This window comes from Labeo rohita, chromosome 17 (assembly GCF_022985175.1).
Source record: "Labeo rohita strain BAU-BD-2019 chromosome 17, IGBB_LRoh.1.0, whole genome shotgun sequence".
Lineage (NCBI taxonomy): Eukaryota > Metazoa > Chordata > Actinopteri > Cypriniformes > Cyprinidae > Labeo > Labeo rohita.
Window position 1 is genome coordinate 29,295,193 of NC_066885.1, and position 16,240 is coordinate 29,311,432.

At 36.5% G+C, this 16,240-nt stretch overlaps 1 protein-coding gene across 2 annotated transcripts in view; it reads left to right on the top strand.

Moving 5' to 3' along the window:
* The window catches only part of alk (ALK receptor tyrosine kinase), a 457,480-nt gene that overhangs the window by 434,134 nt on the left and 7,106 nt on the right, over nucleotides 1-16,240 (top strand). For both annotated transcript variants that reach the window (XM_051134137.1, XM_051134139.1), the window contains exons 19-25: nucleotides 591-695; nucleotides 1,883-2,069; nucleotides 2,232-2,322; nucleotides 3,994-4,058; nucleotides 4,154-4,283; nucleotides 4,568-4,665; nucleotides 8,947-9,039. In XM_051134137.1, the coding sequence (XP_050990094.1) occupies nucleotides 591-695; nucleotides 1,883-2,069; nucleotides 2,232-2,322; nucleotides 3,994-4,058; nucleotides 4,154-4,283; nucleotides 4,568-4,665; nucleotides 8,947-9,039 (769 nt within the window). The remainder of the gene's footprint in view (nucleotides 1-590; nucleotides 696-1,882; nucleotides 2,070-2,231; nucleotides 2,323-3,993; nucleotides 4,059-4,153; nucleotides 4,284-4,567; nucleotides 4,666-8,946; nucleotides 9,040-16,240) is intronic.

Genomic DNA, 16,240 nt, shown 5'->3' on the forward strand with positions numbered 1-16,240 from the left:
TGAGTTAATGCCCATGGGTTCATGCTAATTGTATGCTAATATCAACATTTGAAAGCTCTTTAAAAAAGCTTCAAATGCGTAAACACTTTGACAGGTTTTCAAGAAATAGGCAAGAAAAATAAGAAATAAATTGCATCAGATAAAGATTTTTCTCATAGCTTTTGAACTTTCTGCTAATCACTAGGTTTAAACTGTCTTAATCCAAGCTTATATTACATTAAATCTTTTTAATATAACCAGTAGCCTTTAGCTTATCTCAGAGCTGTGAACCATGATTAGCTACTCTGTACTGCTTGTCTGAAGTATATGGTTTTTGGGAGACGGAAAAGGGCATTCTTGTTCTTATTTATACATTGTTTAATCAGAAAAAAAGACAAAATTTCTCCATAATAGTAACACAGAATCTAAGTGGATTTTTTTCATCATTCAACGGCACCTAGGTTAAAATCCTCATGTGTCTCTTCTGTTTGAATGGGCATGATGCATCTGACATGAACACATAAAAAATGGTCCCGAGCTTAATGTAAAAAAGCTCAGCTGACCTCTGCCTGACTCATGTGCACTGTATATTTGTTGGTGTGTTTGTGTAGTGGTGTCTACGGTGCCAGTCCAGCCGCCTTTGGTACTGGGTCTGTCTGTGGGGACCTCCGCGCTCATCGCTGCATTACTGTTGGCCGTTTCTGGTGTTATGATCAGTAAGTAGACCATGTCAAATCCTTTTTATGAGCATAGTTTCACAGAGTCTCAGAGGCCAGCCTAAACATATTTCTACAGCAAAGTCTTTCGGGGAAGCTTTTTGCTACTTTTTGGGTATTAGAAACGTAGAAGATAAACCCACACTTGCAAATCATAGGAAAGTATATGATAAATGTATTGCATACTTTATGTTTCACTGGCCAGTATGACTGTGGACTTGGACAGTGTAGTGACACCTATGAGTGTGGATGTAGCTTCATGCCAAAACGATATTGATGCCACTGTCGAAATTTTAAAATGTACTTTATTTCATGACCAAAGTGTCTATTTATTTATTTATTTATTATTTATTAAATATAAAAATATGTTTGCAAAAGTAATTCTCAGGGTGGATGGGAGCTGCCCCACTATGAAAACAGCATTCTGTAGAAAACCCTGGATTGTACTTTTATTTATTTATTTATTTATTTTTTATAATGAGGTAACTATTGAATGCTCAAAACTACTGAATGTGCTTTTAAAGAAACAATATAATCATTCAACTGGGCTGTTGAGATTCAAAATGAGGATTCATGTCTTGTGTTTGGCATCTTGTTTGCTCAATGCATTAGCTACAGGTTGACACACAGATACACACACACACACATACACACTGCACCATGACACCTAACACATCATCTGTCCATCTACACAGTAGTAGCAGTCTCAAAGTGATAAATTGAATAGATGTGTGATAAATGGGCTGTTAACTGGGCTCTGACAAGCCTTGTCAATTACCACTTTATGAATAAATCACTTCCACACACTGCACTAATGTGTTTACTGCCTGGGTCAAGCCCACCAAACTTGGACTTGCATGCCTGTTTGTGAAAACTGTTTGTAGATGTTTTTCTCATGTAGTTATCCACAAATTTGCAATAAAATGTTATTGCCACCAAGGTTGTTACAGTTAACTAAAATAATTAAAATTACATAGAAAATAGCTTTTTAATATTAAATGTGATTTGGCAATAAACAAATTAAATTAGCATCCCATTTAGTTTGTCCAAAAGTGCCTCAAACAACAGCAGTTTTGATAGTTAATTTCCAGGATTTGAATGTCACATTGGCAATGCCAACTATCCCATTATGCAAACGGTTTTGTAGCAAACTATGAAAACATCATGCTGTGCTGATTATCGTCCAGTGTACAGACGTAAACACACCGAGCTCCAGTCTATCCAGCTTGAGCTACAGAGTCCCGACTGTAAGCTGAGTAAACTGAGAGCGTCTACCATCATGACTGACTACAATCCCAACTACTGCTTTGGTGGGAAGACCGCCTCCATCAACGACCTGAAGGAAGTGCCACGGCGTAACATCTCCCTCACCAGGTTAGAAGCATCACTAATTCTCTGCAGTTCAGTTGGGCTGAAAAAGTGTAAAGTACTAGCATGTTCATACAGTTAATGAAAGTAAATCATCTAATGTAGTATGTGAAATATATGGAGTGATTCAGTTATTAACAATATTCTTAATGTATGTTTTGTTTGTAGAGGTTTGGGTCATGGGGCATTTGGAGAGGTCTATGAAGGACTAGCCGTTGGGATACCAGGGGAGCCCAGCCCAATGCAAGTGGCTGTAAAGGTAAGATCTGCATTTACAGTATAAACAGTCTGTTAGGCTACAGTGCCTTGCAAAAGTATTCATACCCCCTTTTTTTTTTTTTTTTTTTTTTTTTTTTTCATGTTTTGTTATGTTACAGCCGTATGTTAAACTGCTTTAAACTGCTTTTTCCCAACATCAATCTACACTCCATACACCAAAATGACAAAGCACAGAACAGATTTATGACAACTTTGCTCATTTATTGAAAATAAAACACTGAAATAAGTACATTGCATAAGCATTCATACCTTTATCTCAATATTTAGTTGAAGCACCTTCACAGCCTTAAGTGTTTTTGGGTGTGATGCGACAAGTTTTGCACATCTGCATTTGGCAATTATCTGCCATTCTTCTCCTCACTTCTCCACCTCTCAAACTCTGTCAAGTTGGATGGGGGCTGGCAGACAGGTTTCGCCAGAACTGTTCGACTGGGTTCAACCCCAGGCTGTGGCTGAGCCATTCAAGTACATTCACTGAATTGTCTATAAGCCACACTTGCTGTGTGCTTAGGGTCATTGTCCTCTTCGAAGGTAAACTTTCTGCCCATTCTGAGGTTCTGAATGCTCTAGACTAGGTTTTCAATAAGGCTATTTTGCTGTGTTGAGCTTTGCTTATACTCTAACAAGCCCCTGCCACTGAAAAACAACCCCACAGCATAAGGATTCTACCACCACACTTTACTGCTGGGATACTACTCTGCAGGTGATGAGCAGTGCCTGGTTTCCTCCATAGATGATGCTTGGAACTGAGGTTCATCAGAGTAAAGAATCTTGTTTCTTACAATGTGAGAGTCCTTAAGGTGCTTTGTTGCACATTCCAAGTGGGTTTTCATGTGTCTTCACTGAGAAGAGGATTGATTTTGACCATAAAGATCGGATTGGTGGAGTGTTGCAGTGATGTTTGTCCTTCTGTAAGTTTCTCGCATCTGCATATATAATCATGGAGCTAGAGTGACAATGAGCTTCTTGGTCACCAGTCTAACCAAGACGCTTCTCCATCAGTTGCTCAGTTTGGCCAGGAGGCCAGCTTTAGGAAGAGTACTTGTTGTTCCAAATGTCTTCCATTATGGATAATGGAGGCTACATACATCTGTGAACATTCAATGCAGCAGAATTTTTTCTGAAATTCTCCCTAGATCTGTGCCTTGATGCAATCCTGTCTCGGAGCTCTGGAGGCAGTTCTTTTGAACTCAGGGCTGGGTTTTTGGTCTGATTTGCATTTTCAACTGATAGACCTTTTACTGAGAGGTGTGTGCCTTTCTACATTATACTCAATAATTTGCCACAGCCTAACTCCACTTGAAGTGTAGTGACATCTACAAGCGATACGAATGCTCCTGAGCTAAACTGCAAGTGTCCCAAAAAAGGGTATGAATACTTGTGCAATGGGATTTTTTTTTTTTTTTTTTTTTTTTTTTTTTCAAATAAATTAGCAAAATCTGTTTTGTGCTTTGTCATTATGGTGTATGGAGTGTAGATTGATGTGGGGAAAAAAGCAATTTAAAGCAATTAAAATAAGGCCTCAACATAACAAAATGTGAAAAAAAACCTGAAGGGATATGAACACTTTTACAAAACATGTATATCGTGTCACATGATAATCTTACAAATAGGATTTATAGATTTGATCATTAAATTATTATTTTATTAGACGCTTCCTGAGGTGTGCTCTGAGCAGGATGAACTGGACTTTCTCATGGAAGCTCTTATAATCAGGTAAAAATGAAAAACACAGGATACATCATTTCACAGGCTAATTTATGAGGACATACAGCAAAAACACCAAATATCTTGTCCTTTTCCTCTGACAGCAAGTTTAGTCACCAAAACATTGTGCGGTGTATCGGGGTGAGTCTGCAAGCTCTGCCTCGCTTCATTCTACTGGAACTGATGGCTGGAGGGGACCTCAAGAGCTTCCTCAGGGAAACTAGACCAAGACTAGTAAGAATACACACACAGAGAGTCACAGAATGTGCACATTGTCTTATATTGCATAAACCCCATTAACTCATTTTTCATTAGTTTGTGACTTTGTTTTGGATTATTTATTTGGTTGTTGTTGTTGTTGCTGTTGCAGTTGTTAAAATACTGTACTCACTGTTATGTCTCCAAAGACAATACAATCTGTTTGCACTGAAGTATATTATTTTAATTATATTAAGTATATTAATAAGTATTCTTCTCAAAACTTTGCTAAAGTGTACTTCTTTTTCTTTGTTTCCCAGGAACATCCTTCAAGTCTAACCATGGTAGATCTTCTCAACATCGCCAGAGACATTGCCCGCGGCTGCCAGTACTTAGAAGAGAACCAGTTCATCCACAGGTATAATTAGTGACAACCCAACACACCTACACAGTACAGATCGATTTAACAACAGATGGATGATCTGCTTATTTTTTCTGAAGTCAGCACAAATGCAGCACTCCTGACTCCATTCAGGAGTTCTGCTTCCCTCTCATACCTGCAGTGGGACTTATATTTCCTTTTGACACTCTCATCCAGAATGGCATGAAAAATGAGTCCACTTAGAGCTCATTTATGCTACATGAGCAGTCCGGTCATCAATCCAGGTATAGAACAGGGACGCTGAGACACTTACCCATCTGTGGTTTCCTGCTGAAGTTCCTCACACAGCCGAGTTAAAATGTATCTGGGCCTTCATGCTCAGCTTTTTGGTTAAAACCCAGAGGGATTGATCGTTTTACCCTTTCTGAGGATTTATTTAGCATAAAAGGCGTAATCCATTGCTGTCAGATATTGGGTGTGCAACACCAAATACCTTCAAATAGTACAAGTAATTGGAAACATGACTTTCATGACATGACCTTCAAAAAGAAACAAGAATAGATCAAGACCTCTTATAATCATCATAACTACACACCACTTTGTAGTCTTTTTGGCCACAACATTGTAACAAATTAGCCCAAAAGGGGGAAAAAATTGATAATTAATTATGAAGTAACTGATCTAGGGATCTCCTGACAGAATCAGTCTTAGACGACCTGCCAAAACTCATCTAGCAAATGCTTATTGAGAACTTCTAGGGTGGAATGTTACTTTGTTGGCCAAAGATAATAATTTCCTAATACTCATTCAACACACTTTTTAAAGCATATAGCTCTGGTCTGCACCATTAGTGACTCCAGTTATGAGCAGAACAACAAACAACCTCAAGTGTGATACAAACAAGACGTAATTAACTACATTAAAAAAATTGTAACATCACTGTGCCCTAACTACACCCGACGCGACAAGCAGTTTGGGTGTCCACACCACACGCGACACGGCGAAATGACAGTTATCACAACCATTCTTATGGTTGCTATCACAACCAAGTCCAATGCACTCCCAACGAAATGGACAAGTTTATGATCTAATTCATAAATATTAAACCTTTTTAACATTATTAAATATGCATACTGAGTGACTGATACTGTCTTTGTTATGGAATACACTTGTTCGTTAGCATTGAGTTTTAATGTACACCTTTCCTTTCATTTATTTACAAGATCTGAGATTAACTTTCTGTTGTTGCTTTCAGTATGGCTATAAAGGTCACACAAAATGATATTCAAACTCACATTCGACACATTCAACTTTGAATAAAGCACAAAATCCGTACCTGAGATTTTCACTGTCATTGGTTTGTATATTGTTGCTCCAGCCGTGGCGTTTCTAAAATAGAAATTTCGTGTGTCGCCGTCACGACTATAGTTAGGACAAAAACTCAGATTAACATGGAAAAGATACCTTTTATCGCGTGTTGATCCATTGAATCGTGTGTGGTTAGGACACGGGGACACTAACACAATTTTGTGATTCCATGTCTTATGAGGACATTCCATAGACGTAATGGTTTTATATTATACAAACTGTATAATACAAACCCTACCCCTAAACATAACCCTCACAGGAAACCAACCCAAGCTTATTGGAAATACGAGCCTCTACATACATTTCTGCAACACCGTAATTACGTACCTTACTGCATGTTTCACGGCATTTTCAAAGTGAAATGTCCAGAGAGTGGCGCTAAAACACACATTCAATACATGACTTTGGCATGTTTTTATTACATTGGTACAGGCACATATTGCTGTGTTTTTATTACGCTGCTTGAGATACTTATTGCAGCTGTTCAGAATTCAAATATCCGGGGCGTGTCGCTAAAGGATCTCATTGGAAATATCCCCTACACCAAACGCAACTCTAAGTGTTAACAAATGCAAAACTGATTAAAAAATGTATTTTGTGAGGAGCTCTTTATCACCAAAGTGCAAAGCTGTATCGCGTGAGCCACCAAGCAAACCTACTAAATTAGAAAACTCATGCATATGAAGCTGTATATGTGATGACAATGTTCAAAAGTATCAATTTTCAAATCGTACAGGATGTTAAAATTGTTTTAAAACCATAATGTAATATTCTGCTGTAGTAATCGTCTGAAAATTAGGCGTTTATTAATCAAAACTCTGTGCTTAAATCACACTATGTGTGAAAGAAATAAAAGTTTTACTGCCTCCAGCATTCATTTCAACTGGAAAACGCAGTGATTCATACATATAAGTACATTTTTTCAGGTTTGCAGAAATGTATATAGAGGCACCTACTTCTCAGCAGGAAACTTTCTGCATTTTTAGATTTTTTAAAAACTTCATTCTGTATGTTTTATAAGCTGTTTACCTCATGGTGACCAAAAATGTCCCAGGTCAAAATGTACAGATATTCTACTCTTGTCAGGACATTTGGTCCCCGTGATGTAGGGAATAACTGGCACAGTGAGAGAGAGAGTCTGGTTTAGCAAGGATGAATCATACTAAAGAATAAAAGTATGAAGTTATAGCAGTATTTGATATTCAGCAGATCTACAGCCTAAAGGAAACATCAGTTTCTTAATTCAAAAACACTTTTGCAAAAATGGGGTAGATAATACTCAGTGTCTTAATTCATGAGACAAAGTTTGATACTTGCACATCTCACCTCTTTTAAAGAGAGTACTGAAGAGTTGCTGAAGTTTTGTTGATGAGAGAGAACAGGGTTTGATGTAGAAGGTTTCTGAAGAATGGAAAAATAAGGCCGCAGCCTGGAGTAAACTTAGGAGTCCTTTGAAGACTTCTAACTCAGCATCATCTTCACCAACCTCTCCTAGACTTTAGAATCGAGAACTCTCCAGAATTTCTATCTCCCATGTTAGACATTGATCTTTTAAAATGTGAGAGTGTCACACTCTCAGGCGGCGAGTGAGCTGATAATGAACCATTGTACTATTGGAGGGAAAGTTTTTGATCCTTTGTCTTCTAGCAATGTGATTTTTATGTGACCCTGGACCACAAAACCAATCATAAGGCTCATTTTTAAGGGCCATCCACTGATGTATGGTTTGTTAGGATAGAACAATATTTGTTAGAGATACAACTATTTGAAAATCTGGAATCTGAGGGTGCAAAAAAATCTAAATATTGAGAAAATTGGCTTTAAAGTTGTACAAATGAAGTTCCTAGCACTGCATATTAATAATAAAAAAAAAATAAGTTTTGATATATTTATGGTAGGAAATTACAAAATATCTTTATGGAACATGATCTTTACTTAATTATTTTTGCCATAAAATAAAAATAGATCATTTTGACCCATACAGTGTATTTTTGGCTATTGCGACAAATATACCTGTGATACTTATGACTGGTTTTGTGGTCCAGAGTCACGTGTACGAAACTGGATTGGGTGTTAAGAGAAGAACCACGATTCTCATAATATTAATATGTAACAGAGTTAGCAAAACGTAATATGAATATACCAACAGGTAATTAAAATTGCAGCTTATAGGAATCAGATATACTACCCACGGAAGAAAGAATGCAAAACGTGTGTGTTGTTGACTTAATTATCTTAGAGTTTGACAAGAGGCCACTGACACTAGAATGTTCCCATCATACAACAGGCTATGATACAGACAAAGTTTGTGTTTAACTGTGATTTCAAACACCTGCAGTGTTGACAGGTTCATTGTTTATAATTGGAGCATTCTATCTTTCTTATCGTTAGTGGTATAGATGGGGTGTCATTAATTTTGCATGCTCTAAATATGTGTGGACAGCATCTCATAGTGGTGTGATATCTCCGAAAGTGGACATCGGTAATTAGACAATAGGCATATTGGCATTGGACGTTTCTGCCTAGAATTACTATAGATTTATTTAGTTAATTAGTTTTTCAATTTGGTAATATGCCTGCATTTTCAAGAAGGTTATTTACTGGAAACAATTTCAGATCACAACATTGCTGTTGAACAATGCTAAAAATTTTAAGCTAACAGAAAATATTTTTTTTCAGTTTAAAATATGTGTCCTGGCAGTTTAGGAAAAACAAGGAGAGCGATCTAAATGCAGCTTTCTTTAATATATATTTTTTTTAAATCTAAGATCCATGGGGGAAACAACAACATTACACGAGAAACGAGAAACAGCATAAACAACACAAGACAAAGAACTAGATATTTTTTGTCATTCATTTATTTCAGACAGGAAAAAAATATCGGAGGTAAATGTGTCTGTCTACCGAATTTTATAAAATAAGCACACTTTTTTTTCTTCTTCTTGACAGAGATATTGCTGCCAGGAATTGTCTTCTTACCTGCAAAGGTCCAGGAAGGGTGGCCAAGATTGGTGATTTTGGCATGGCCAGAGACATCTACAGGTATGCTACATATTTCTGTATGCAATCACAATCTCATAATTCACCTTAAAATCCTCCTGACAGTAACACAAATGTAACACAAATAAAAATTATAAACAAAACAACATAAAATAAAAATAATATTAAACATACAAACGTCAGTTTACAGAAATTAGAGATGACAGACTCGTATTTGAAAAGCATGACAGTTCTATTTTGCATCCATGTTGATATTCAATATTCAATTGGCTATAAAATATGAAAGACTGTTTAGTGGCTGTGTTTTTCCTCCACAGTATTTCCGTTGAGAAAAGATGAAAGCGTATCTCATTCTGAAAACCCATTTGCGAGCTTTTATTATCAACATATTTCTCATTTTAAGGCAAGAGCCAAGCAAACTTATTAAGTAAGTGCTCAGCTAATTCAAAGGGTGGATTTATATTTCCTTATTATTTATACTGAGGTTTACCTGTGGGTCAAACTGGTCAAACATTCTCTCTTGCACGCTCAGGAATAAAACATGGCTATGTTAGATATAACATACTGCCAAACACTTGTATAGTATGCATATACAGTATATACACTGCTGTTCAAAAGGTTCAGGAAGAATTTTTTTTGTTTGTTTGTTTTTTTTGTTTTGTTTTGTTTTGTTTGTTTGTTTGTTTGTTTTTAAAGAAGTCTCTTATGCTCATTAAGGCATAAGAGAAGAAAAAAAAATTCTGTTTTGAATAAATGCTATTCTTTTAACTTAATATTCATCAAAGAATCATTTAAACAAGTATCACAGGTTCTAAAAAAATGTAAAGCAGCACAACTGTTTCCAACATTGATAATAAATCACAGGAATACATTTTGTTTTAAAGTATATTAAAATAGAAAACCATTATTTTGAATTGTAATGATAGTTCACAATATTAATGTTGTTTTTTTTTTTGTTTTTTTTCTATGGTTTTGAATAAATTAATTTAGCCTTGATGAACTAAAATAATAAAATAAAATAAAATAAAATAAAATAAAATAAAATAAAATAAAATAAAATAAAATAAAATAAAATAAAATAAAATAAAATAAAATAAAATAAAATAAAATAAAATAAAAATAAATAAGATCCCAAACTTTTTAATGCCATTGTATTTGTGTAGTATATAAATGTTCTGAATTCATGAAATGGAAGATAACTGGTTTTATTTCTGTGATGTAACTAGACAGCAATTGCTGAATTATGCAAAATGTGAATTGTTCTTGTATTGTCAACACTGAAAGCCCTCTCCTGATAAAAGCCCAGCATTTTATTTTATTTATTTATTTATTTATTTATTTATTGTTATTATTATTTTTATTTTATTTTATTTTATTTTATTTCACTTTCTGATACATTTCACATCATGAAATCTTTTATGTAACATTTACGGATATTAGGTGAACTTTTAAATCTGAGGTAAATCTTTAACTAGCAGTAAACATACAAGTGTCCCTACCAACTTTCCTGCTTGTGGTTGTAAATTCTTTAAATTGTTAAAGTTAAATTCATATTCAAGCTTAACTTTCTCACTTTATCAGTTGTTCCTCTTTACCCATATTCACCCTATATACTGTGCAGTGTACATTTATTACATCAGTATTCTGAATTTAGCCAATCATATGCAACTCATGCATTTGCTTTTAAAGTAAAGTGTCCCTCAAAACCTTTTTTTTCTGTGGAAGGTGCTCAAAGGGAGCTATTATCAAAATGTCACAGCTGCTTTTTTCCATAATGTGAAAAAGCACAGTGACTCTCAAGTTCATTTTAGGTCAACAACAATTAAATCTTATCTTGCCAAGCAGACTAAAGTGGATGATACCACTGAAACTCAACCAATCAATCAAAAGATTTTATCTTACATAGGTAGCAAAGACATGTGATATTGTATTACGACCAGCATTCTACATGTTTTCGTAAGCTTTAGACTGTCTTTAGAGAGATACAAAGTTTGGCTCTAGTGTGAATCGTCCTTTGACATTATTCGTCAGATGAGATGGCAGCACCGCTGTGACAAAGTGAAAGGAATTGTGAGCTTGACTGCCTCTCAACCGCTACTGGAATGTGTGTCTGAAAATGGCTCACTTAGCTGGTGAAAGAAGGGTATTATTAGCCAGAGGAAGTCTAAAGGGAAAAGATGGAGTCTTGTTTTATTCCCTCCGGAGCGTTGCCATAAAAGTGCGCTCTAATTGCTGATGTAGATTTTTCTTGCATTTTCCCGCTGAGCTCTGCAGACAGCACAGGAGTTGAGAGCTGTGATTGGGGATGGGCAGAATTACAGTGGAAGTTTGCGTGAATATTTCGTCTCATCTTCCGAGAGTTGAGGATGCTGAGATGTGGTCAATTTTAATGGACGTAGTTAACTCTTGGAGGTTACTTCAATTTTTGACAGCTTTTCATTATCACTAGGGATAGGACACAATGGACCAGTCTCCCAGCAACCAATTAGTGAAGTTGACTAGTTTATTTAGCTTTAATCTTTGTTTAGCATGGTGTTTTAAAGAGGATACATTTAGAAGTGCAGTGTCTTGGTGGGAGTTTTTAGGATGTTGACAGCAAGCTGTTAGAATGTTAGTACGCTAAAACTTTCTGAAAAGCTGCATCTCTAAACTGGTCCTCTTTAAAACACCATGCTTTAAAATAGTAAGTTAAAAAACAAATAAAACACCACTATGACCATCAAAACACAGCTTGTGTAAATTCAACACATTTAACAATAAATGTTAAGACAGTTACTGTTGGAGTACAAACGTTTGTCATGAGCAATGTCCCTGTTTTTGTGCCTAATTCATTGTTTTGTGAAGAGTATGAGAGTTTTGAGCACTAAACTGATATGGAGCATTCTTAGTTTTTGAAAATTTAAATCTCTACATGTTGCATTTTGTTCTGTCTTGCTGATTTTGAACAGAAGAGTTTTCTGTAAACTCCCTAACCTTTTAACTGTCACCCGTCCCCTCAGATTGACGCCTAAGTTTACTTCACTATATTACACTTAAATCCTTTTTTAATCATAACAAACTATATGTCATTGGAAAGATCTAAGACTCCTAAATAGATATTTTACCACTGTTTTTTATTAAAAATTATGGAGGAACAGTAAAAGATTAACTTATGACAAGAGTGCACCTAAATTATATAGCAGTTGAAAGTTTGAAACCTCAAAATTCATCCTTTGACACCCATTTTAAAATCTGACATTGCATTACTACTGAAATGGCCGTCAAAATCATATCAGAAAATGATCATGGATTATAACAATTTAAGTTTGGATAGTGCACTTTTATGTCTACGGGTGACAGTTAAAGGGCTAAAACACTTTGATCTTAAATCAAATTAATTATAAGGTTTTGTTAAAGGCCACATTTTTTTTAGTTTCTTTAGTTGTTATTTTCTAGGTGTTAGATCGCTGTCTCCATGCCTAGACAATTATGATCCAGCCCCGGACACCAGATCCCTTCAGAAAATATCAGTTTGTCCGGTAACAGAGCAACTCGTCAGCAGAGTAGTCTGAAACCCAAACCCTGTTAACAGGAGGTCTTGTCTGGTACCCAAAAATACCCAAAACACTACTAACAGTCTTCTATCAGCCAAGAAGTTGACTGAGGAAAAAGCCAATGAAGAAGCAGGAGACGAAGTATGATGATAAAAAGGAGCAGAGTTTATTGAATAGTCTTAGTTGCGTATGTCTCAATGCGCAGACTTCGTCTGGAGAACACAAATTCAACAAGTATTGTTATACCAAACTGGTTCACAACAACATCCCATAAACCTTGAGTTTCTATAAACATTCCCTTGTATCTCTTATTCATGAAGACAAACAACCCTTGAAGCTACACAGTCATAAGACTAAACAACAATAGAAAAAATATATAAAAAAAACAACTATAATATAATATAAATGACTAATCAATTAATGAATCAATAAAATGAATATATAAATGAATATAATGATTATTATAAATGATTATATGAATGAAGAATAAATGAAGAATATATAAAAAGAAAGCAAAACACAACACAAATGTATGGTTGCTCTGAGGCAAAACGCACACAGTTTGCATTTGAGCATTTGTATTCATAGGAAATAGATTAAAACTATCAAACTCATGTTGCACTACACAGATTTTTGCCCAATCAAATCATAAAATGAGATTTTGTATTTATTTATTTTAACTGACATTTACAATACAAATATAGTGAAAATATTTTGATATATGTCTTAAATTGAGTTTATGAACTTCACCATCCTAAACTTTGCCTCCCCTGCCTCATCTTTTTTCCTCCATTCCCTCGCCTGTGGCAGCAATCCATCCCACCAGGGACCACATAGTCAGTAGCAATACAAAGGTTCTCTGTGATCTTCTTGATTTCATTCTTCAAAGGGTTTCATTGTTGGTGTCCCTTGAGTCCTGCCATGTGAGATCCGTTCGCATGACTGAGATTGGTGGAAACATGAGTGTAATGTTGGTATGTGTGGTGTGTTTTCCTGAGGGAGGTACAACAGGCCTCGCTGCCACAACCCCAGCAAACTACAAACTAGATTATATAGAACCAGAGCTCGATAAGTCCGGCATCGTCAAAAATTTGGCAAAAGCTTTTGTTTAGGAGTTTTTTTTTGTTTTGTTTTTTGTGTGTGTGTGTGTGTGTGTGTGTGATAAATGCGCAGCATAATACACACCCAAGAATATTGCTTTAGCAGCCTCAGGATGCCTGATGGCAAAAAACAAGACCTATTTGTCTCTTTTTTTCTTTTTCTCTCACTTTATTTCTTTTTCACTGTTGTCAGCAGAGGGTCAGATATTGGAACTAGATCTTGATAACATCAGCTCTGGGTGAGGAAAATGGTTTCAGACTCACATACTACACATACGTACTATGAGAAATGTGAAGAATCTGTCTTCAGATAAAACATATGGAAATACAGCATTCAGTTAAGCTTTGTTTTGTTTTACTTTTTTTTTTTCTTTTTTTTTTTTTGAAAAATATGTGGTGCTTGCCTGTGTAGAACTCACTTACACATTATAAGGGTGTTCTAGGAGGCTGCCAAGATAGTTTGGGGTTGTTTTTACAGTAGGTTGTTGCTACAGAGTCCCAAGTCTCAGTGACATTATGTGCCAAGTTGCAACAAAATCCTTATAGGGATAGTTCAACCAAAGATGAACATAAGGATCCAATCAAAACTGAATCACTCTGACTTTCATTGTATGGAGAAAACTAAGACATCTTTCAAAATATCTCCTACAGTGAAATAGTAAATAATAACTAAATAATAACTGTATTATAACAGTGCTACAGAGATTCAAAACAAGTTATTTGCATAGCACAGTTTAATTTAGGACCTGCTTCAAGAAAGTGAGCTCACAAAAATTGCAGACAGGATTTATCTATTTATGCCATTTTTCATTTCCACATCAACTTGAATACAATGTATGTTGCTCTGGATGAGAGGGTGTGCCAAATGCAAAATGTAAATGTGTATGTACTGCTACTACTGTACAGTACCTTTACACAACACTTGCTTGCATACAAATGTAGTATCTTGCATATATTGTCAAAACCACAGTGCAGATGATTTGCAGGTCATGAATATTCTCTGCATAGTTTGACTGAAATTCACATCTGCAATTGCATCTTTGCCCAGATTTAACCCTAAAATCTGATTGTTAGGAATGTTGTTCCAAAACCAATAAGGATGTGTCTCTGTGTACATGTCCTACTTGGATTTAGTGGCTACATTCAGTCTTTTACTGCTTTATGATTAGTATATTCAAGTTAGGAAAACAATTGTCTCATCTCAGGATCTGCATGTACAAGTATACCGTTATGCATACAGCAAAAAAAAAAGCATATATATATATATTGCCAAAAGTATTCGCTCACCTGCCTTGACCCGCATATGAACTTAAGTGACATCCCATTCCTAATCCATAGGGTTCAGTATGATGTCGGTCCACCCTTTGCAGCTATAACAGCTTCAACTCTTCTGGGAAGGCTGTCTACAAGGTTTAGGAGTGTGTTTATGGGAATTTTTTACCATTCTTCCAGAAGCGCATTTGTGAGGTCACACACTGATGTTGGACAAGAAGGCCTGGCTCTCAGTCTCCGCTCTAATTCATCCCAAAGGTGTTCTATCGGGTTGAGGTCAGGACTCTGTGCAGAGTTCATCCACACCAGACTCTGTCATCCATGTCTTTATGGACCTTGCTTTGTGCACTGGTGCACAGTCATGTTGGAAGAGGAAGGGGCCAGCTCCAAACTGTTCCCACAAAGTTGGGAGCATGGAATTGTCCAAAATGTCTTCGTATGCTGAAGCATTCAGAGTTCCTTTCACTGGAACTAAGGGGCCAAGCCAAGCTCCTGAAAAACAACCCCACACCATAATCCCCCCTCCAAGAAAAACTTTACACTTGGCACAATGCAGTCAGACAAGTACCGTTCTCCTGTCAACCGCCAAACCCAGACTTGTCCATCAGATTGCCAGATGGAGAAGCGCGATTCATCACTCCAGAGAACGCGTCTCCACTGCTCTAGAGTCCAGTGGTGGCGTGCTTTACACCACTGCATCTGACACTTTGCATTGCACTTGGTGATGTATGGCTTGGATGCAGGTGCTCGGCCATGGAAACCCATTCCACAAAGCTCTCTGCGCACTGCCTACCAGCATATGCTGTTTTTTTCACCAGGGTGTTCTTGAGCTAATCTGAAGGCCACATGAAGTTTGGAGGTCTGTAGCAATTGAAAGAAAGTTGGCGACCTCTTCACACTATGCACCTCAGCATCCGCTGACCCCGCTCCGTCAGTTTACGTAGCCTACCACTTCGTTGCTGAGTTGCTGTCGTTCCCAAACGCTTCCACGTTCTTATAATACAGCTGACAGTTGACTGTGGAATATTTAGAAGCGAGGAAATTTCACGACTGGACTTGTTGCACAGGTGGCATCCTATCACAGTTGCACGCTGGAATTCACTGTGCTCCTCAGAGCGACCTATTCTTTCACAAATGTTTGTAAAAACAGTCTGCATGCCTAGGTGCTTGATTTTATACACCTGTGGCCATGGAAGTGATTGGAACACCTGATTCCAATTATTCGGATGGGTGAGCGAATACTTTTGGCAATATAGTGTATTATTAAGATTGTCATGGAGGGAGTGCCTCACGTGATCTTACGCAACAGATCGTCATTTCGGCAACTAATGTTTACAA